The sequence below is a fragment of the Octopus sinensis genome, linkage group LG10 (assembly GCF_006345805.1).
Source record: "Octopus sinensis linkage group LG10, ASM634580v1, whole genome shotgun sequence".
NCBI classification, from domain to species: Eukaryota; Metazoa; Mollusca; class Cephalopoda; order Octopoda; family Octopodidae; genus Octopus; species Octopus sinensis.
This window is the reverse complement of record NC_043006.1, coordinates 10,856,269-10,881,268: the sequence shown is the minus strand read 5'-3', so window position 1 is coordinate 10,881,268 and position 25,000 is coordinate 10,856,269. Positions and strand designations below refer to the sequence as shown.

General features: G+C 37.3%; 1 protein-coding gene across 1 annotated transcript in view; it reads right to left on the bottom strand.

Annotated features, from left to right (window-relative positions):
* The window catches only part of LOC115216391 (gamma-aminobutyric acid receptor subunit beta-like), a 489,200-nt gene that overhangs the window by 414,238 nt on the left and 49,962 nt on the right, over window positions 1–25,000 (bottom strand). Inside the window, exon 2 of the mRNA XM_029785687.2 lies at window positions 3,901–3,995. Coding sequence (XP_029641547.1) covers window positions 3,901–3,995 — 95 coding nt within the window. The remainder of the gene's footprint in view (window positions 1–3,900; window positions 3,996–25,000) is intronic.

Below are 25,000 nucleotides of genomic sequence, written 5' to 3'. Positions count from 1 at the left end.
TCTGTCTTTTCTGAGTTGCATTTCAATTAAGGGTAGAGCATAAGTGGCCATTAATAGTACATTGCTGTTTCTTTACGTCATCAGATGTAAACTCTTTTTACATACTATATATACGTATGTATATATGTGTGTCTATGAATATATGTACAAAAACGCGCGCGCACACACACATACGTATATATGTGCCCGTACATACATGCACAAGACAAATAGTCATTAGTGCATGGAGAAGGAGATAGATAAAATATGGAAGGCATACAAATGTAGACACGACTCGAGAGAGAAGGAGAAATAAAGGCGGAGAGTGTCAGAGAAACAGCCATACATATGTCGATAGACAAATATAGAATAGGAACTATGTCACAGTTATATACAGACATGTCCTTATATATATATTATATATATATATATATATATATATATATACGTTATGTGTGTGTGTGTGTATGTGTGTGTGTGTGTGTGTGCGTTTGTGTGTGTGTGTTTGTGTGTGTATATATATCTACCTATCTATGCATACATATATACATACATACATACATATATATATATATATATATATATATGTGTGTGTGTGTGTGTGTGTGTGTGTGTGTGTGTGTGTATGTATATACATCTAGGATATCATGACATCAGGCGAAGTAGTGTAAGTGCGAAAAAAAAGCACGAATTAAATAAAAACTAATTAAAATATTAGGAACTGATGTTTCAAGGTCTTTTCTGAGATACAAACATGCAAAAGTATTCACACACAAACACACAAAAAAACACACACACAGATACATACACACACACTCACATTTCACCACGAGCACCAGCTCATGAAATTTGCAGAAATTTTTTAGTTTGGCAGAACGCCAGCAATATTGAAAGGAAAGTCCTTTGTATCAACTTCACTACTTGACTGGTACACTATTTTATCGAGCCCGAGATGAGAAACGACACAACTGACCGCGTTGCTTTGCAATAAATCGGAAGAAATACCAATAATCCTTTCCACAATATGGGAAGACATGTAATTTTAGGGGAGGGGAATAGTTAATTATATCGCCTCCAGTGCTCAATTGGCATTTTATCATAACGACCCCGAAAAGATGAAAAGAAAACTTGACCTCGGCGGAATTTAAATTTAGAACGTAAGGATTGACGAAATGCTACCAATCATTTTGTTTGGTGTGCTAATGAATCTGCCCGATCGCTTTATGATAAATATTCTTTCCTACTCTACCTATAAGGCCCAACATTTTGGGGAGAGGGCCAGTCGATTAGGTCGGCTTAATTTATCGATCCCGAAAGGATGAAAGGCAAAGTCGATCTCGGCGGAATTTGAACTCAGAACGTAAAGACAAACGAAATCGAACTAATCATTTTGTCTGGCTCGCTAATGATTCTAACTGATCGTTTTATTACTCTTACTCTTTTACACGTTTCAGGCAGTTGACTGTGGCCATGCTGGAACACTGCCTTTCGTCGAGCAAATCGACCCCAGGACTTATTCTTTGCAAGCCTAGTACTTATTGTATCGCTCTCTTTGCCGAATCGCTAAGTTACGGGAACGTAAGCACACCAGCATCGGTTGTCAAGCGGTGTGGGGGGGACAAACACAGACACACAAACACATATATATATATATACGACGAGCTTCTTTTAGTTTCCGTCTACCAAATCCACTTACAAGGGTTTGGTCGGCCCGAGGCTATAGTAGAAAACACTTACCCAAGGTGCTACGCAGTGGGACTGAACCCGGAACCATGTGATTCGTAAGCTAGCTACTTACTACACTGCCACTCCTACGCCTATTGATAATAATGGTTTAAAATTTTGGAATAAAACCAGCAATTTCAGGAAGGGGATAAATCGATTACATTTCTCATAGTACTTTTCGACTAAAGCGGAATTTGAACTCACAACATGAATGCAGACGAAATGCTGCTAAACATTTGCTCAGCGTGCTAATGATTCTACCAGCTCGCCGCTTTAATGGAAATAATACTCTTTTACTTGTTTCAGTCATTTGACTGCGGCCATGCTGGAGCACCGCCTTTTAGTCGAGCGACTCGACCACAGGACTTATTCTTTTTGTAAGCCCAGTACTTATTCTATCGGTCTCTTTTTGCCGAACCGCTAAGTGACGGGGACGTAAACACACCAGCATCGGTTGTCAAGCAATGCTAGGGGAACAAACAAAGACACACAAACACACACACATACATATATATATATATATATACATATATACGACAGGCTTCTTTCAGTTTCCGTCTACCAAATCCACTCACAAGGCATTGGTCGGCCCGGGGCTATTGCAGTGGGACTGAACCTGGAACCATATGGTTGGTTAGCAAGCTACTTACCACACAGCCACTCCTATTATATAATTATTATATACACACTTCATATTCGTACACACAAGCACACAGACATATTTGCTGAGCATCCTGAGAGTAGTTCTACTGTGCTTGTAAGGGATTTTTTGCTGCTGTTTATATACGCTCTCACTTTGTTCCGGTTGCTTTATATAAAACTCCTGGTGAAATTTACAATATGGTTTGAAAGAAACCCATCTTATTGTAAATCGGCTGATAATTCGGGAATGTTGCAAAAATTAGATGTTTCGAATGTTTTCTGGGATATAAATGTCTATTAGGCCACTCTACTGTGAAGGATATAACACCTGTAACCAGCAGCGTGTAATCATTGACCTGTTGCCTCCCACTAAATCATGGTGTTACTACTATAACCACATACATTGTCAGCTCCAGAAAATATTATTCAATCGTAAATTTAAATAACATATCTGTACGGAATACATGCGAACCTAAGGCATGTTGTAGTAAGATCCCCATCAAATTTTCTACCTAGTGCAAACTTAAGGAACCTTACATGTTATTTGGATCAGAAGAGAAAAATATTGCGTACACTTATAGAAGTAAGTTGCTCTGTAGATGTGAACATCTCCTCCAAAAGTAACGACAAAAAAATTAGTTATTATGAAAGACTGGCTCGAAAACTGCATCTCATGTATCCTGGTTATAAATTTACATTCATACCAATAAGCCTGTGTACACTTAGTTCTATTATTAAATATTTCAGTGACGACCTGGAAAATCTAGGGTTTTTGAGCAAAGAATGAGAGTGGATAGCTGGCACATATTTTTACAGATATAACTCGTATGTGGAACAGTAAGAATACGTAAGTGTTATGGTTCCATTTGCCACAATTATCGTTATTAAGGTTCGATAAAACACAATTATTAACTTCTAGGAATAATAAAAAATATGATCCGTTGTCACATCTCTGTATTTTTTATAGCTTCATCAAAATGCTACACGGAGGTCACCTTCTGGATCCTTGTTACGATCATCTTTATCCTTCGGCACCAACCAGAAAACTATATGTGTGAGTGTGTGTGTCTGTGTGTGTGTGTGTGTATGTGTGTGTGCGTGCATATGTGCATGTATATATATATATATATATATATATATATATATATACATACACACACACACACACACATATATATATATATATATATATATAATATATATATATATATATTCTTGCCCGAAGATCGCAGCGGCGTGAAACTGGATCGCGAGTGAAACTTTCACTTCAAATAAACAGATATATATATATATATGCACATATACATACATTAGTTCTGTTTATTGAAGGTGAAAGTTCGGCTTGCGATCCAGTTTCACGCCGCTGCAATCTTCAGGAAGGAATTTAAACACGCACGTACACAAACGTGCGCTCACGTGTACACACGGACATAAGGCATACAAACAATCTTCTTATGCACATACACATATATATCATACATATAATACACACCACCAGACATTTTGTGAATGTTATATGAATGTTAGATGCAATAAAATTAAAAGTTTTCTTACCTCCAAATTGGGGTCTAAGTCGTATATCATATCCCTTAAGCAACGCTTTAATCGTATTCGTTGCGTTATCGAAGCGGGATGAAGTGCCATAGCTTCTGCAAAGAGAAAGATCGATACATGAATATAGACATACACCATTATTATTATACTCATGCATAAAAATATAATTATGTACACACATATCATTTGAATGTGATATGCATGCTCGCTCCGCCACGAAACACATAAGTAGGTCAGATATAAATATAGTAGTCGGAGTTCTTTTTTTGACACTGCAAACGAGAAGGTCATTTAAGCCGGTTGTAGTAGTGCTCATACCATTCAAGTCTGTTGTAGTAGTACGCATACCATGTGAAGATGCGTGGCTTAGTGGCTAGGACATTCATGAGTTCGATTCCCGGCGACGCGTTGTGTCCTTGAGCGAGACACTTTATTTCACGCTGCTCCAGTCCACTCAGCTGGCAAAAATGAGTTGCACCTGTATTTCAAAGGGCCGGCCTTGTCACACTTTGTGTCACGCTGAATTGCCCTGAGAACTACGTTAGGGGTACGCATTTCTGCGGATTGCTCAGTCACTTTCACGTTAATTTTACGTGCAGGCTGTTCCGTTGATCGTATCAGCCGTTACCCTCGTCGTCGTAACCGACTGAGTGCTCCTAGTATTCATATCAAGATTTGGTTTATTCGATTGAACGCTAGATGAATTACGGACGTGAAGTTTTTTGGGGATTGCACCTAGAAAGTTACCCTCCTAGGCACAAGTCCGGGCAAGGTTGTTTATGGAAGACCAGCAGTCGCCCATGCATACCGGCCTCCCCTCTACACGCCACCAGCGTTATCCAAGGGAAAGGTAAAGGCCGGTACAGCTTGGCACCAGTGACATTGCAACTCATTTCTACAGCTGAGTGAACTGGAGCAACGTGAAATGAAGTGTCTTGCTCAAGAACACAACACGCAGCCGGGATTCGAACTCACAATCTCACGATCGTAAGATCGACGCTCTAACCACTGAGCGATGCGCCTTCACGGACGTGAATAATACTCAGAATCTAGTAAGTAACTCGAAGAAATCCTACATGACTGATGATGATAACCATTTTTACTGAAAATAAAGCACAACATCATATGTCTAATTTTATTCTTAAAAGCCTCTGAATTCCCCGCCATACTTTATTGAACACCTCTGGCAGACGTGAATCCATGTATGATGACTTAACTCTGTGTATGTCATGAACACAGTTTCATGAGAAGTAGAAAGCGCCGACTTGGAATGTATTCTCTCGCTGATGATCAGAGGAAGACACCCAACAAATTTTCATAATATAAATTCAGAAGATATGCATTAAAAGCGGGGTAAGACAAGGTAACTAATGTCGGTTTTGGTCAAACGGCCCATAAATTAACCTCACGTTTGCAATCCCGCAACAGGAAATATCTACAACATGTGATGCAGAATAAAAATAGGGATCTATGTAAAAAGCAAACAAAAACTAATTGTAATAGCCTGTGTGCACTCTGGATTAATACTGAAGATATGATCCACATCATAAGCAGTTCTCTGGAAATGTCATCACGATGGTAACTGCTTATAAGTTATACGGATATGCCAATAGCCCTATTCAAAACAATTGTTGGAGAGTATAATTAGGAATATCAATAAATATAAACGTACAGAGATGGTGAAGTCGGTGAAAACATAGGAAATACATCGGGAAAATTCCAACAAATAATGTATAATGATCCGTGAGACAAAAAGTGTTTACAGTACTAGAAATTGATTGACCAGCAGACGATAACACAAACATTTAAGATTAAAGGGACAATAAATATTTATCACGCACTAGTGAAGAATTAACTGATAAGGCAACAAAACTATAAGTCTAGATTTATGTGTAGGGTTATTAGAATGCTTGTTTGTCTAACAAAGTGTATCCAGATCGTTTTTGGAAAATGAAATTTATTAAACCAGAAACAAATGAGCTAGATGGTATACTGTAACTGTAAAAATATGTACAATCTTCCACACGTTTAACGTGTAGTATGTGCCCCTGCGCATGACTGTCCATAGAATTTGGAGATAACTGCAAGTATTCTTTTGATGATTTCACATCGCAGTCTTCGACGTTTACCTCGAAAGGCCATATAAATGTAGCTCTGTCTTTATCTCCCAATACACACATACATATATACATTCATACATACATACATTCATACATACATACACACATGCACACACACATATATATGTGTATATGTATGTATATATATATATATATGTATGTATGCATATGTATATATATATATATATATAATATATATATATATATATATATATATATATATACTGAGAATTTACAAAATAAAAATAAAAGAAGAAGACTGGTGTGCTAACAACAAGCAGTTGTATTAGTTTAACGCTCGGGAAGTGAGAAAGTTTTTTACGGGCTAAACACAGAGAAGACAAACAAGGACAGACACTGGGATTAAATCGATTACATCGATCCCAGTGCGTAACTGGTACTTAATTGATCGACCCCGAAAAGATGAAAGGCAAAGTCGACCTCGGCGGAATTTGAACTCAGAACGTAACGGCTGACGAAATACGGCTACGCATTTCGCCCGGCGTGCTAACGTTTCTGCCAGCTCGCCGCCTGTTACTTGTACATAAATCCTTATATTCATATTAAATATTTAATTTATACCTTAATATTAATACGATATTTATTAAGATACCTATTGATATTGTAATTGTGTTTACCTCAGTTTGATCGTTCATTTCTTTTCTCATTCCTGTGCAGTAATTTCGATGACGTAATATTGTACCATGGTATTTAGTGAGCAGTTTTAACTCGTCATCATTCGAGCTTTCAACACTTTAACACGCACGCACAAATATATAAATATATATTTATATATAAATATATAAAGCGTAACGGTTTTTTAAAATACATGTGCTGCTAAAATACACATATCTGAGCCTATCAAGGGCCAGCCAACACTTTGGAATGTAGATCCTTTCGAACAAATTCTTTCCCCTGACGAAATACCGAATCTATGATATTCGATATGAAAATTTAAATTATTTAAATTTAAGTTTATTCCTAAAATTGAATTAATTGGGTATGAAAACAGCTGTAGGTGTAAAGAATTTGATGTTATACTAAATGGAATTTGTTCAAATAAATTTGTTTGTATATTAATATCTCTATTTTCTTTTTTTCTCATACAAGAATATTTATACACACAAATCCATCTATATGGAACTGATTTCTTTGAGTTTTCACTGAAACACTGTATATAACCTGGGAAATTTGATGGTAACATCCCTTTAAGAGGGTTTGATATCCTTGATGTAATTATATATATATACATTCACACGTATACTTACATGAACCTGTTCGAAGTCCTGTGGGTACCTTCCAACACCTAATGACAAAATGCTAATGCTACATATTAGGGTGCGCAGAAGAGAGAAACACTTTTAGTATTTGCTATGTGGAACTGTATTCGTATAATATTCCAATAACTAAAAGAATATTAGAGCTAGCCGCAACGTTCTCACGATACGTAAGAATTGCATTTGGTCAGGATAGCAGTTCAAATATGACAGCCGGAGTGTTGATCACGAATATAAACACATATACACTAACACGCACTCGCATGATAATATGCAGGCACACTCGCGCACACACACATACATACACAAGCTAAAAATGCTCAATTTCCTTTATGCAGAACTCTATATAGATTCTAGGCTTTCTACTCATTACGAACTTAGGTTGTAGGTAGTGATTTTCTTCATTACTTCAGGGTGTGACGAGCCTGCCTGACACGAGACCCGGGCTCAGCTGGCTCCGGCTAACAGTATCCGGTGTGGGCCCCTAACCAGGGTCAGGGTTACGGAAAGGAGACAACCTTCAAAGAAATCCGGAGTGGAGCCCCGTAGGCGGTTTAGTGTTCGACTCGACACTCTTCCGGCAGCTCCTGCAACCAAGCTGGTGCCAAATGTAATGCTCTGCACTCCTTTGGACTACGTCAGCAGGGTCGAGAGGGGAATCCTGACGATTGGGCTACCCAGGATTTTCTTATATCTACCACAGGCCTGTGCAATACTGGAGAGGAAACTGGAAAGGACATGGAATGTAAAAGCCAGACTGGATTAGTTTAAGCGCAACTCCATTGTCTCCCGACACAAAAGAATACTGACATATCATTACGAACTAAATGTGATTCGTTATAATACAGTCGACTGGTACCGATAATCCAAGTAATTCAACTGTTTCTGGAAGATAAGATGAGTTGGTGTGTATTTTCGCCCGGTAAAATAAACGACAGAGATGAAGATGAATGCAGCAATAATGATAATATCGGTATTAAATTTTGGCAGAAGGCCAACAATTTCAGGGGAGAAGGTAAATCGATTACAGCAGCACTAGGGCTCAGCAGCTACTTGTTTTATCGACTCTGAAAGATTGAAAGATGAAGTCAACCTCGGTAGCATTTAAACTCAGAACAAAGATGGACGAAATGCCGTTAACCATTTTGCCTTTTGTGGTCACGATTCTGCAAGCTCGCTGCCCTTAATAATGATAATGTTAACAATATTGAGAATAGTGCTAAAATTATCAAAATAATACGTGCAGCATAAATGTTTAATCATATTGATTATATTGTAATGGGGAAGAAAAAATATTACTAATAAAACGATATTGTACATCTCTCTACGAATTATTTCACATTATATCCCTATGAAAATGAATCTAAGTGTAAGGAAGAGAAAATGTTCTACTCAATGGCCATTGCAAACGTAATAATAGAGTTTATAAATGTATTGTTAAAACCCATAATTCCAAATTCTACATTGGTTCCACCTGTAAAATTAAAGATATTGCACACATTATCATCCATTTTGTAAAAATGCCCTAAAGAGCTGTACTGCTCTTGTTGAACACATTTTCAAATTGAAAGGTGAAAATGTTCCTTAGAATTTAGAAGGTCGATATTGAAATTTGCAAATTCTTATTAGGGTGGTAAAAAAGATGCGTCAGTTCTGTATGTAAGAATTTAAAATATTACTATGCGTTACCAACGTTCTTTACTTAATTCCACACATGAAACGATTATAACTGTGATCATTTGAACTCTTTTCATTTTGCTAAATACACAAATAGCGTAAGGATAAAAATAAAAAAAATTATATCCAACGTGAGAAAGGCGGCGAGCTGGCAGGAACGTTAGCACGCCGGACGAAATGCTTTGCGGTATTTCGTCCGCCGCTGCGTTCTGAGTTCAAATTCCGCCGAGGTAGACTTTGCCTTTCATCCTTTCGGCGTCGATAAATTAAGTACCAGTTACGCACTGCGGTCGATGTAATCGATTTTATCCGTTTGTCTGTCCTTGTTTGTCCTCTCTGTGTTTAACCCCTTGTGGGTAGTAAAGAAATATATATACGAAGTGGGGTTGAAAAGTTCATAGCTTTAAGGATATCGCACGAGTCCAGACAGAATACGAACCATATCAATTCTTTTACTTATCAACATTCTTCTTTTAGAAGAATCGAGGTGAAGAGTTCAAATACCATACTTTGATATCATATGGCATTATGACAATATAATGATAGTGAAAGATCGACAATTAAATATTCTAATAGGTTCTTAGGTCAACGTTAAGATGATATTGGTGCACTGCTTGCGTGTACCTTAATAAGATTAGAGAAAATAGCATCTTTCTTCATTGTAGTGGTTACTATTTTTGCCTGAGATCCGTTCACGGAACGCAACTCTAGAACTTGCCATTTCACTTTTAACATGAAACCAGTTTTATCTGTTGTTTGCTAACGCTACAGTTTAGCGAGTTATGTTCACGCAGCAGCTAATGATAGAGTGAGTGAAAGGTGGGCAGAGGGGAAAACAGAGAGAAAGAGAGACAAAGAGATAGATAGATAGATAGATAGATAGATAGATAGATAGATAGATAGATAGATAGATAGATAGATAGATAGATAGAGAGATAAACTGACAGAGTAAGAGAGTGCGTGAAATATGTTATTTATACGGAAGAAAGGCCGGTAATTGACATATGACCTTTTAAGCTACACACACAGATATGTGTGAGTATGCAATTTTTTGCATACATACATATATATATATATATATGTATACAAAAAATTGCATATATATAGAGTGTATATATATGTATATATGTATATATATATATATATATATATAATATATATATATATATATATATATATTATATATATATATATATTAATATATATATATATATATATATATCTATATATATATATATACATATATATATATATATATGTATATATATATATATTATATATATAATATATATATATATATTATAATATATATATATTATAATATATATATATGTGTGTGTGTGTGTGCGTGTGTGTGCGTGTGTGTGAATGTATGTGTATACGATTGGGAATCTACTCGCAATTATTTTTCATATACTGAATGCATTATACAAAATGTTATCACACTACATATACAGCTGCGTATATATATATCCAGACTTGGCGGTATTCAAAGTAACAAAAACTATAAGAGAAGATGCACAATACAGAAAGAAAGAGAATGCTGAGCTGGAAAGATGCAAATTTGGTACATTATAAATAAAATACTGATTACCTTACATAACTTGTACCAATCGATACTATTTCGGTAACAACACATATCTCTGCAGTTTTGATCATTAGTTTTCTTCTATTTTCAAAGGGCAATCTTTCTCGAAATATTATTGAATCAGTAAACAACCTATGTAAGGTGATGTAGTATCTTTTCTATTTGTTTTAATTCATTGATATCATACTACATATGTTGTTTAATTTCTAAATAGCATTGCTCAAAGGTTTTTCCCATCATTTATATAGTATAATTGCCATGCAAAGCTTAAAAAAGAATACGGGAAATTTAACCATCTGGTCGTTATGCTCTTTCGTATGGAATTGTCTGTTAGCATAATTTTAGGAACACAAAGTTTTGCATTATAGCATTAAAGCAACACTCGTGCAATTAAGCAAATAAGTTTTTATACACTTGAAGAAACACCTTAAGGAAGAATCACCTCAAAGCAGCAAGGAAATGTCACTTGTTATGCCATATATCCTCTACGCTATAAAAATGAATTGTTTCTAACATCAGAGTGTCCCCGGATTCAAATTTTGCTCAAAGATAGATATGAATTAGATGTAGATGACAGTATAAGTAAATAAAATATTCAACGAGTGTAGATACTTTCGAATTTCTTTATCTTATTTCATGGTATGACACTTTTGTCTCGCCTGGCCCCCGTGCCGGTGGCACGTAAAAAGCACCATCCGATCATGGCCGTTGCCAGCCTTGCCTTGCCCCCGTGACGGTGGCACGTAAAAAGCACCATCCGTCCGTGGCCGTTTGCCAGCTCCGTCTGGCACCTGTGCAGGTGGCACGTAAAAAGCACCCACTACACTCACGGAGTGGTTGGCGTTAGGAAGGGCATCCAGCCGTAGAAACATTGCCAGATCAGACTGGGCCTGATGCAGCTTCTGGCTTCACAGACCCCAGTTGAACCGTCCAATCCATGCTAGCATGGAAAGCGGACGCTAAACGATGATGATGATGATGATGATGATTTGTGTGGTTGTGTCTATGTTTGACCCCTATCACCGCATGACAACCGGTGTTGGTGTGTTTATGTCACCGTACCTTAGCAATTCTGCAAAATAGACTGATAGAATGAGTACTAGGCTTAAGAAAAGACCCTGAATGATTCATTCGAATAAAACCCTTCAAGGCCGCAGCCAAATGACTTAAACAAGTAAAAGAGAAAAAGAAAAGGAAGAATAATCTGAAATTACTATTATATGATGAAGGCTGTGAAACGGCTTCCATGTCAGGTAGTTAAATAGATGTTTTCACATTTCATACCATCCGTCTTTTTATGGTTTCATGCACACACATGTACACACATACACACACATACACGCACATACACATGCACACATACACACACAATACCAGGGCGTCTTAGCCGAAATATTAACTTATTAGGATCTTGTCGCATTGACCGGCAGATTTTTAAAATAATTTCTTGCATTTCGGCAATTTCAACCAATCAATGACGTCTATTAAGGTGAATCCAATTCGTCCGTATCGTTGTCAACAACAATTATTTCCGGCGATTTGTTGAAATTCCCGAAATGCAAGAAATTAAAGAACAATAGCTTACAAACTACAGAATTTTCTCAAGAAACTCAAGAGAAAAAGATGTTTTATGTAACACATTCTACCAGTATACGAAGTTTTAAAGTGTTTACTTACAAAGAAATCATTTTAAAAATCTGCCGGTCAAAGCGAAAAGATCCACTTATTATGCCATTTCTCTTACGTTCGATGCAATCGACTTCTGAATGAGCACACCAATCAAGGAAAAGGCAGAGAGATGCTCATGGGAGATATTTCACTCCACAGTAAATATAACCAGTGCCTTCCGAAACTCAAAATCACAAACAAACATAGGAATGGTCTATGATGTGTCCGGTGGTTCATCCTTAATTTTCGCTGAGTTGTATTTTTTTTAAATGAGGACATAAAGAAAAATCTCGTTCCTGTTATTCACACAGTTCTTAAGATTTTTAAAAGATACGATTTTTCAAGCGGGCATACGGAACATCATTTTGACCCGTTAAATAGGGTTTGGTCTTAGAAAGGATCTCCCAGTTGATATCGTAGCTGACGTTCTCGCCCTTAAGTTTCGAGATTAAAACCTGAGGGTCTTCGCATACTTCTTCGCGGAGTGTCTCGAAGTTAACATATGGATATTGTCTTGCATTACAATTTTTGCGTATTGATTCAGTATAAAGATTGGTCTCTGTCCAGTCATTACCATAGTTTGCGGATACTTGGCTTCGTAAACAATGGAAGAAATATCGCATGCCTGTCCAAGAGGACAGTTAAATTTATCTCTGCATGTGCATTAAGGGCAGGTTGTGAGCGTTTCTTTTTTTATTGATGTAGAGCTTTACATTAAGGGGCGTAGGCGTGTATATAGGATTTTAAACCGTATACCTATTTAATATCTTGCTACATCTATGGTTGCAGGGAAAGTTGCATGCATTAATCTGGACACTTAAGGAGGAGAACGTCAGTTGCGACAGGAAATATATCAATTCATACACACATATATGCATAGATATATACGTACACACGCATACACATATGTATGTATGTATGTATTTATGTATCTATTTATCTATATGTGTGTGCGTGTTTGTGTGTGTGTGTGTCTGTGTGTGTGTGCGTGCGTGTCTGTTTACGCGTAATCGTATCCACATTTGCAGATGCTAAAAGAGAAAATGATATTCGATGCAGAAAGTTGCGATTGCTAATCCGAATTTCAATGGACATGCATATACATAATTATCATTTTAAATTACATTGAATCATAATAAAACGTTTTAACGAGAATCAGTAATTTGATTGCTTGTCATAGTATTATAAAGTTAGTGTTGATCTATTGGGTAAAATATAAAACAATACAAACAGAAAATGGCGATTAGAAAAACATTCACAAATAAAAACAAATAAAACGAAAGAGTAATAAATATGGCGCAAAAGTATAATGTGCTGACGAAACAAAAAAGAAAAACACAAATAATATATGTAAATTGTGAAATACGAACTGCGAAAGTTATTGTCATTGCACGATTTATGGGCCAGTGGAAATAAATAAGATTTTGATTCATAATTTACTGTGAATATTTCATAATTTTTAACTAAGTGTTATGGTAAACGTAAAATAACATAAAATAAAATCTGACAATTTAATAACATTGTTTCCGTTATAAAAAGATGTCAAGATTTTATTTCAGCCATATTATTTGTTGCCTCCATATTTGTTGTCATGTCCATATATATATATATACGAATATCTATCATCTATCTATCTATCATCTATCTATCTTCTATCTATCTATCTATCTATCTATCTATCTATCTATCTACTATCTATCTATCTATCTATCTATCTATCTATCTATCTATCTATCTATCTATCTATCTATCTATCTATCTATATCTATCTATCTATCTATCTATATATCTATCTATCTATCTATCTATCTATCTATCTATCTATCTATCTATCTATATGTATATATATGACATCACTTGATATTGTGTGGACTAAGACCGCTGGTATTTATAGAGTGCTAAACATTTTTGATATGCAAATTAGGACCTCCTTCATAGGGTAGCTGCTGCATTTGTTGAGTACATAGACACTTTGGCTGCTTGTTTCTCTGGGGATTATCAAAGTGATGTGAACGCCTCTGATGAGAACCCAATAAGGTCCGAAAATTTATTAAGGTTGCCCATCGGTGTTTTATTCAGTCTGCGGAGAAATGGCTAAAATTTGCCATATATATTATACCATATATATATATATATATATATATATATATATATATGTGTTTATAATTATACCATATATATATATATATATATATATATATATACATATAATAAATAAAAGCGCCCTTTTAAAGCCTAGCCAGGATCATGTGTCCGGTTTCCTGGTTTCTATGGCGTATGTGTTCCCCAGCTGGACGGGACGCCAGTCCATCGCAGCGTTTTCATTTTTGCCAGCTGAGTGGACTGGAGCAACGTGAAATGAAGTGTTTTGCTCAAGAACACAACGCGTCATCCGGTCTAGGAATTGAAACCACAATCTTACGATCATGATGCTGACATCCTAACCACTAAGCCACGCACCTCCACACAGACACACACATCAGAACCATGAAGAATTTGTACCGGCTTTTTGCAGTTTTGCATTTTTTAAAACATTTGTTTGCAATTTTCTGATTATACAGGCATAGACCTGCTCAAATGCTTCGATAAATTAAGATTGGTATTTTTTCACCGTTGTTACAATAATCAGAAATGGAACTGTCAAGCAATTTTGCTATTCAACTTCACAAAAAGGACGTAAAACAGTTGAAGCTGCTCGCAATATCAACGAAACGTTTGGTGAGGAAATGACCAGTGAGTGGTCAGCTCGAAAATGTTTACAGTGGAAACCCTTGTCTTGAAAATCGTGAGCGTAATGGGCGCCTATCTGTCATCGATAACGGTCAATTACAGACCTTCATTGAGAAAGACCCACGTAAAACCACTCGAGAACAGGAAAAAAAAATCTTCAAGTTAGCCAGTAAACGGCTTGCAATCATTTGCATGCGATCGGAAAATCAAAAAGGTCGACAAATGGGTACCACACGATTTGAATGAAACTTAGAAAATGCGCAGATTTTCTGTAAAAAGACCGATCGATTTCTCGACTGTATTGTAACTTGGGATGAAAAGTGGATTCTGTACAATAATAAAACACGTCCTTCGCAGTGGTTGGACCAAAATGAAGCACCGGAAACCTTCGCTAAGCATGAGCTCTTTAAAAAGAAGGTTATAGTGATTGTTTGGTGGTGTACTGCTGGACTCATCCACTATAACGTTTTAAAACCCGGAAAAACCATTACTACAGAAACATATGGTCACGAAATTATTGCGAGAATAAACGACGAAGTGCTGCTCCTTCGTCCCAGACTGGTCAACAGATGAGGGCCAATCATTCCTCATGACATAGCTCGACCACGCATTTCACTAATGACGGTCCAGAAGTTGAAGGAACTTGACTATAAAGTTCATTCTCACCCAGGTTATTTCCCAGACCTTTCTTCTACCGGTTACCATCTTTTCAAGAAACTTGATGGTTTCTGCGAGAGAAGGAGTTCATAAATCAAACCGATGCTGAAAGTGCGTTTAAAGTGTTCATCAGCTCCAAGATTCCAGATTTTTATTTTACTGGAATAAACAAACTTGGGAATAAACAAACTCGTTGGGAAAATGGGATGATTATAACGGTACTTATTTAATGATTAAAATTTCCGCGTTGTTGAAATATATTGTGACCGATTTATGTTTCAAAACGTTGCTCACTTTGTGATATACATATACGCATACATACATACATACATACATACATAAATACATACATACATACATACATACACACACACACACACACCACACACACACACACACACACACCACACACACACACACATATATATATATATCTATATATATATATATATATATATATATATATATATATATATATATGTAAATTTAAAATTAAGGATAAAATCTTTACAAGAAATTATCAGTAGTCAGCGTGAAAAACCTCGTAAGAGAAAAATTTTTCCACATTTTTAAATGACTTTCTTTGAAGTTTTGCATTCGGTACAATTTGTTTATTTTAGTGGTTTTGACTGCAAGAGTCCCTCCTAGCGTGCGGTACCTATGAATAACAGTACCCTCTATATAATATAATATATATATATATATATATATATTTATATAATATATATATATACATATACGGGCGCAGGAGGACTGTGTGGTAACTGGCTTGCATCCCACCCTCACAGTTCCGGGTTCAGTCCAACTGCGTAGCACCTTGGTTTTTGGTCTTATTCTATAGCCTCGGCCCGCCCAAAGCTTTTTGAGTGGATTTAGTAGACGGAAACTGAAAGAAGCCTGTCACATATATAATTCCTGGGGTCGATTCGTTCGACTAAAACCGGTGCTCCAGCATGATCGCACTCAAATGATTGAAACAAATAAAAGAATATAAGAATATGCTGTATATATAAAGGTGCTGGGGCACCGCTTTGAAGAGTTCTTTGTCGAATGAATTGACATCAATCGGTCTCTTTTGCCTAACGGGGACGTAAACAAACCAACAGCGGTAGTCAATTTATGGAGGTAAAAACACAGAGAGCAAGACACACACACACAAAGACACAAAGACACATCCACCATCGCCCACGCACACATACATATACACATACATATATACATATATATATACATATGTATATAAATATGTATATATATATATGTATATAATATATATATTATATATATATATAATATTATATATATATATATATATATGGCCGATTTGCTAAACGAAACGATTGACCCCCAAGTCATCAGGGTCACACAGCAGGAAGCACCACCCCTTCCTTTCACTGCCCCAGCAGCTCAATCATCATCATTGTCAACACCATCTCCTCTGCTTACTACTACTAGTACTACTCCAACTATGTATCGACAAACATCTTTGTCTTGGAATCGACCTCCTCAATCATTACCACTGTCAACATCTCTTCTACCTACTACAACTACTACTACTAATGCTATCTCAAGGAATTTACCTCCTACAGGTCACAAAGGTCGCCAAAACTTCAACAAACTATCATCTACACCTTTCACAACTCACACACACACACGCACCTACACACCCACTCGAAACCCCATCATTTGCCGATATTCTCTTCGCCATAGACTGTGCACTGATAGAGACTGCAAATTCACCCATTTACCTGGAACAAAACGCTCTATCCCCACAAACTACAACAGCAACCACCATAATACAACACCACCACAACCACCATATCTCAAACAAGGAATCCCCAAATCTGCCGCTATTCCCAGCGAGACAGATTGTGTCTGCACAGGGATTGCCCCTTTACCCATCTCCCGGGGACTCGTCGGACATTTAAAGATAACCACTCACATAAAAATAGCCGCGGCCACAGTCACCTGCGGTTCCCTAGACAGGAAACCACCTCTTCTTCCTCTTTTTTAGCTATAATGAATCTAGCAAAAGAACTGGAAAAAAACATCCGAGCTATCACCCACCACCATCCACCACAAATACCCACTGCACATGCCATTAAAAAGCAATCAAATAACAAATCACCAAAACAATTAAAACCATCCACTCTCGCCTCAACATTTCTGCTTAATGCCCAAGGCATCAGCCCTTCCACCAATACACAAACATGGAAGATAAGATTCCTGGAGGACTGGGTCGAGGCCCATCCAACCACATCCCTTTCTTCGTCCTCACTGAAACCCATCTTAGTGACCTCCACTTGGAAGCCGAGGTGAAAGTTAAAAATTTCAAAACCATTCGTGCTGATCGTGCTGGCAGAAGAAACGGTGGGACTGCCATTTATGTCCATGATTCATTCTCAACAGAAGCCATGAACATATTTTCGAATGGATACTGCGAAGCAGTCGCTGTATTCAGTCAAACCAACAACTTAACAGTAGTTGGGCTCTACAGACCACCCCAAACGCCCCTACCATGCTTCAAGGAATGCCTCAACAGCATAAAGTGTTTCATTCAGCAGTGTCAACCTGACAACATTTTAATGATGGGAGACTTCAACCTTCAACAGTCTGCCGCCAGGTTCTTCTCTCTCAACCCCTGACAGGGAGGCAGTGGAATCGCTTCTTGACTTCATGGATGACTTCTTCTTGTCCCAACTGGTACTCGAACCAACGAGATGTCACAAAAACGTCTTAGACTTAATTTTCAGCAATCACACTGATACTATCCACAATATTGCAGTGGAGAAAACCCTACTCTCCGACCATGACATGGTTCTCTGTGATCTGAGATTTCACTGGCCAAAATGCAAAACAAATGTCATCTCTCCTGTTCATCCATTTGACACTATGGATTTCCACAATGCAAACTGGGAAGCGATCAATAATGATCTTGCACAAGTCGATTGGTCCTTCACGCACACATACACACCCACTAACATTAAAAAGTCCTGGCAGTCACTTGTAGACACCATCATGAACATATGTGCAAGACACACCCCATTAAGATCTGCAAACAAATCTAAGTGTCGAATCCCTAGAAATAGAAAATCTCTCATAAGGAAAATTAAAAGAATCAACAAAAAGATCAACATGCTGAAATACTGTCAACAGCAACACACCAACCTGACTGCCATCTCGTCGCTAGAGATTAAAAAACATAACTCCAAAACACATGATGTCTATCATCAATAGTCAGCGAAGAGCTGAAGAGGCCTGGGCCATTGAGAAGATCAAACTCAATCCCAAAGTGTTCTTTTCATTTGCAAAAAAATACAGAGTCACTGGTTCTACTGTTGGCCTCTGATTGATGAAAATGGTACTCTTCAAGACAATGCCAAAACCATGGGAGAGATATTGCAGAAACAATATTGCTCTGTTTTCAGCAATCCTGATATGACTGATCTGGGCTGTATCAGTGATGTTACTCCCCAATACACTTTATCGGACATAACATTTGGCGCTCCTGATGTCTTAGCAGCGATAAAGGAAATGAAGCATAATTCAGCAGTAGGTCCCGATAGGTTCCCTGCTTGTGTCTTGAAGATGTGTCAAAACCAACTTGCACCCCCTCTAGCCAATCTGTGGCGGAACTCACTGGATGCTGGATATATACCAGAGGACCTTCTGTCCCAGTCTGTTGTCCCAGTTTTCAAAAAAGGAAACAAATCGCTTGCCGTGAATTACCGTCCAATCTCACTCACCTCTCATATCATCAAGGTATTTGAGAGGGTGCTGAGATCGCGTATGACTCACTTCCTTGAGAGTCATAATATGCTGAACCCCAACCAGCATGGATTCCGTAATGGGAAAGATTGCCTGACGCAGCTACTGCATCATTTTGATGACATTTTGAGAGCCTTGGGAGAAGGTTCCAACACTGATGTCATCTACCTTGATTTCAGCAAGGCCTTTGACAGGGTTGATCATAAGATCCTTCTGAGAAGCTGTCCAATATTGGTGTCACTGGAAAGTTGCTGCAGTGGATCAAGTGCTTCCTGTCTAACAGAACCCAACATGTTGTAGTCGAAGGAGTCAAATCCAGCCCAGCCAAAGTCAGCAGTGGTGTCCCACAAGGCACTGTGTTGGGCCCACTTCTCTTCATCATCTACATAAATGATATCACTGATACCATCAAACACAGTAACATCAGAACCTTCGCTGATGACTCCAATCTCCAGAAGGTCATCAATGGCGTGGATGATCGAATAAACCTTCAGTCAGACCTACTGGCTGTTGTCCAATGGGCAGAAAAGAATAACATGTTGCTAAATGAAGACAAATTCGAACTGATCCACTTTGGAAGGGAGGACGCTCTGAAACTCCCATACTCTCTTCCTTCTGGAGAAATTCTCATGGCATCCAACAACATCAGAGACCTGGGAGTAACAGTGGACAACAACATAAGCTGGGCTACACATATAAGCACCAAAGTTGACATGGCCCGCAGAATGTGTTCCTGGATTCTCAGAACCTTCCAGTCGAGAGATTCCCACGCTATTATCCTTCTCTTCTCCACTTTTGCCCGACCCCACCTTGAATACTGCTGTCCACTGTGGTCTCCCTACACAAAACAAAATATTATGAGAATTGAAGCTCCCCAAAGGTCAATCACAAAAAGATAGATGGCATGTCAGACCTTGACTACTGGGGTAGACTAAAGAAGCTGAAATTGTATTCACTCCAACGACGCCGTGAACGCTACATTATCTGTATGATGTGGAAAATATTCCACCAGCACTGTCCGAATGATGTTGGCATCACCTTCAAAATGCATCCAAGGCTTGGACCACGTCCCATCCATCCACAACAAAAATCTAAATCGCATCACATAACGACAATACGGCACAACTATTTCACCTCAATTGGACCTGCTCTCTTCAACATTACACCAGGGCACGTCAAAAAAGAAACTGACCACACAAAATTCAAGAAGTCTTTGGACAAATTCCTTCAAACAGTACCGGACAAACCACCCACACCCGGATATGTCTCCGCAAAGAATAACTCTCTGCTCGAATGGGCCTTGGTGCCCAAATCCTGAACTGAAAGACTTCACCAGGTGGTGCTATTAACTTAGACATGGCCTGGGCTAATACTGGCCAAAACCTTTCTAAGTTATTCTAAGTTATATATATATATATATATATATATATATATATATATATATATATATATATATAAATATATATATGTATAGATAGATAGATATATAGATAGATAGATAGATAATAGATAGATAGATAGATAGATAGATATATAGATAGACAGATAGATAGATAGATATAATATCAGGGAGTATAACTCCAAACTTACAGGGAAAAATTCAATTTAATATTAAATCAAATTTAACAATATAAGTATATAAAATAGAATATAAAATATAAAATATTTATATAATGGATAGCATATAAAATAGTACGAAGAGAGTGGAAATATTCTTCAAACTATACCACGCGCATTTTTATAGAATAATTATTTGTTTATTAATCCATTACATTTCATAATAACATAAGTAGTCTTGTCCTCTAGGCCTTTTAAACAGTTGACAAAAACTATTGATTTGCAAAAAATTCACTTCAAATTCCAAGTAAAACATACTAAGATTAAGAAAAGTCTTTTTCAAAAGTATATGAGTTGGGGGAAGACGATTAATTTAAAATACAGCTAACCAGCTATCGTGTTTAGCAGTAATAATCATGTATACATATAGACAAGGGAGTGGCTAATTATATTACAGCATTTGTCCAATAAGTGCTTTGTCTCTACGGAGGCTTAGACTGACATATGTTGTAATAAATTATTCGGCTGTCACCTCAACAGTTATTAAACGCTAGCAAAGAGGACTGGATAGCAACATCATAATGTCATCACAACCTGAAAGACAATTTTAGTAATGATAATAAACAAAATATAAAAAATATATTACTTCCTCGAGTAATGGGGAAATGCCAGTTAACATCAAAGAAAGATTTAGATAAACCGTGTCATTAAAGAAAATAAGTACACACACAAACACACACACACACACATACACACATACACACAGACACACCGACACACTTACACACACACACGCATACATAAAAGCACATGCAAACAAGGAAAGTACTGTCCGATTTTTCGAAAACATTTTCTCTTATTCGATTTACGATGTTATTTTTATAGAGTTTTAGACGAAATTTTACACGCTTAATAATTACTGCGTAGGCTTTAATACATTTTTATTGATTTCTTTCAGAATATAATTTTCAAGCAGAGATCCTTAAAACATGAAAAATGAAGAAATTCGTTTATTTATTTATTTATTTATTTATTTATTATTTTTCTTTTTTTTTTGCATGGATTCAAGCTTGCACATAATTATTTCTTTATTGCCCACAAGGGGCTAAACATAGAGGAGACAAACAAGAACAGACAAGAGGATTAAGTCGATTACATCGACCCCAGTGATTAACTGGTACTTATTTAATCGACCCCGAAAGGATGAAAGGCAAAGTCTACCTCGGTGGAATTTGAACTCAGAACGTAACGATAAGCATTTCACCCGGCGCGCTAAAGTTTCTGCCATATAATGTTTCCCAAGTAGCCTCCAATGGGGGTGAAAGGTTTATTTGTGATTGGACCGAAAAAGGGCGGTTTGAGAGATTCCGCAGTGAGAATGAGAGCACGTTCATCCACCCTTGATGATTAGCATTTGAAAGCATCAGTCAAACAGACCCACGACAAAGTGTCAGAGAAATGTTTCCTATGCTTGGTGTCTGTAAGCAACCGGAAGAAACGATTGCTTACTTGATCAAAATGAGACCTGGACATGTTAATCGACGTGGTCCGGTTCTGCTCCACGAGGTCACTCGACCGTACTCTTCCGGATTGATGCAGCAGAAGCTCATTGACTTGGGGATACGACATTTTGCCACATCTATATTCCCTTGATTGTACACCAATCGGCAATCCCTTTTTCAAGCATCTTGACACTATTTTTAAGGCCAAAATTCCTTCCGTTCCAAAACGCAGATCGAAACTTATTTCAAGTATTTCTTTGAATCAAAGCTTTTGGATTTATATCGAAGTGGCATAAATGACCTTGATAATCGGTGAGAGAAATGTATAACCGTTCAGGGATCATAGTTTGAATAATTAAACCTATGTATAGACCAGTTTTTCAAGAACATAGTGACTTCGTGGAGCAGAACCGGACCACGTCGATTAACATGTCGATTGACGTCGATTAAAATCGGCCATTATTTTCCGTGAATATGTATGTCTATATGGATACACACACACACATTTGTGTATGTGTGTGTGCATATCTATCTATCTATCTATCTATCTATCTATCTATCTATCTATCTATCTATCTATCTATCTATCTATCTATCTATCTATCTATCTAGCTATCTATATATCTAGCTATCTATCTATCTATCTTCTCTATCTATCTATCTATCTATCTATCTATCTAGCTATCTATCTATCTATCTATCTATCTATCTATCTATCTCTATCTATCTATCTATATATGCATATATATATATATATATATATATATTATATATATATATATATATATATATTATATATATATGGTTTTGTATCAAGAAGCTTACTTCCCACCCATATAGTTCCAGGTTCCGTCCCACTGCGTAGCACCATGGGCAAGTGTCTTTTACTATAGCCACGGGCCGAGTGAACTCCATCGACCGCAACATGTTGTGTTCTATTCGCCAAGAAATACTCAATCCAGTGGAAGAAATTTTCCACGGATTCCAACATTTGCCAATTTTGAGAGTAAGATATTATTGTCAACCCTGTCGAACGGCTTTACCGAAGTCAAGATCTATGACATCAGAGTTTGAACCTCTCCCAAGGCTTTAAGTATATCCTCAATGTGGTGTAAGAGCTGGGTTAGACAGTCCCTGCCACAGCGAAAGGCATGCTGATTTGCATTTTGGAATTAGTGGATCTCTAGGAAGCCAGCTATCCTTGATCTTACCACTCATTCAAACCTTGTAATGATGTGGGAGGTGAATGAGATTAGGTGATAGTTGACTGCGATGGATCTATTTCTCTGTTTGAAAACCGGGATGACAGATTGGGATAGGAGCTGTTTCGGTATATGACCTGAGTCTAAAGAAATTGGTTAGAGGGACTGCAAGTTGGTGTCTACATTTCTTCAGGAGACTTGCAGTGAATCTATCAGGGCCTACAGCAGAATAGTATTTGGTCTCATTTATGGCTGCTGAAGCAGTGAAGGTCATATCCGAGATTTCATGTTGGGAATGAACTTCCTTCGCTTCCCTTACGTCAATATCAGTGGGATCACTAAAGAGCAGTACTGTCGATCAATGGGCCAATGGGCGAGACAGTGGTTCTATGCTTATATGCATAAGAATAGAACACTTTTGGGTTTTGTTTGATTTTTTTGGTTACTCACTGTTCCTCTGCAGCTCATAGATTTATAATGTAGATTTTCATGTCGGTCTGCAGATGAAGTTTTTCCAACTCCAGCCTTTTCATTGTTGTTGAATGTGGATGTTGTGTGTGGGAGTATTTTAATTTGTTGATTTTTTAATTGAGTCTGTTGATGCACCTGATGAGTGTTTTTGTTTTCTTTCTAGGGAGCTGGTTTTTGTTTGTGTTAGTGGATTTCGTAGGATCGTGTTTTAGAGCATGTATAGGTGACAATGTTCTCAAAGTGCTGCCATGCGGTCTCAATATGGGTGGAACTAAGAGTGAAGGACATATCCTTTCTGATTGCACCGCAGTCCGCTTTCTGGAAGTCTATGTTGTCAAATAAGTGCAGTGGAGTGGGATTGGCTGGTTTGGCATTGATATGCCGGAAATTAAAATCGCAGAGTATCATGTAGTCTGAGAGGAGAGTTTTTTCAACTGAGATACTGTGAACAGAGCTAGAGTGGTTGGTTAATATTAGATCCAAGATCGTTTTATTCTGTCTTCATGATTCGAGCAGTTGCTGAGTCAGAAAGAATTTATCCATTAGATTAAAGAGTAATTCTGCTGCTGCTTTGACTGATGTAGAACATTTGCCTCACTTCAGAGTAATTGTAGGCCAGTTTATATAAGGGAGGTTAAAATCACCCACCACTAGTATGTTTCCGGAGTTGTATTTTTGAAAAACGGACTTGATTTTGTTGAGGCGCTCTTCAAAGCACTTTAGAGGTGCTTGGGGAGGCCTGTAAAGACCAACAATGATTATGTATTTAGCCTTGTTGAACAGTGATATAGATTCATAATAGCCATTGGAAAATATGTATATATATATATATATATATATATATATATATATATATATATATATATATATATATATATATATA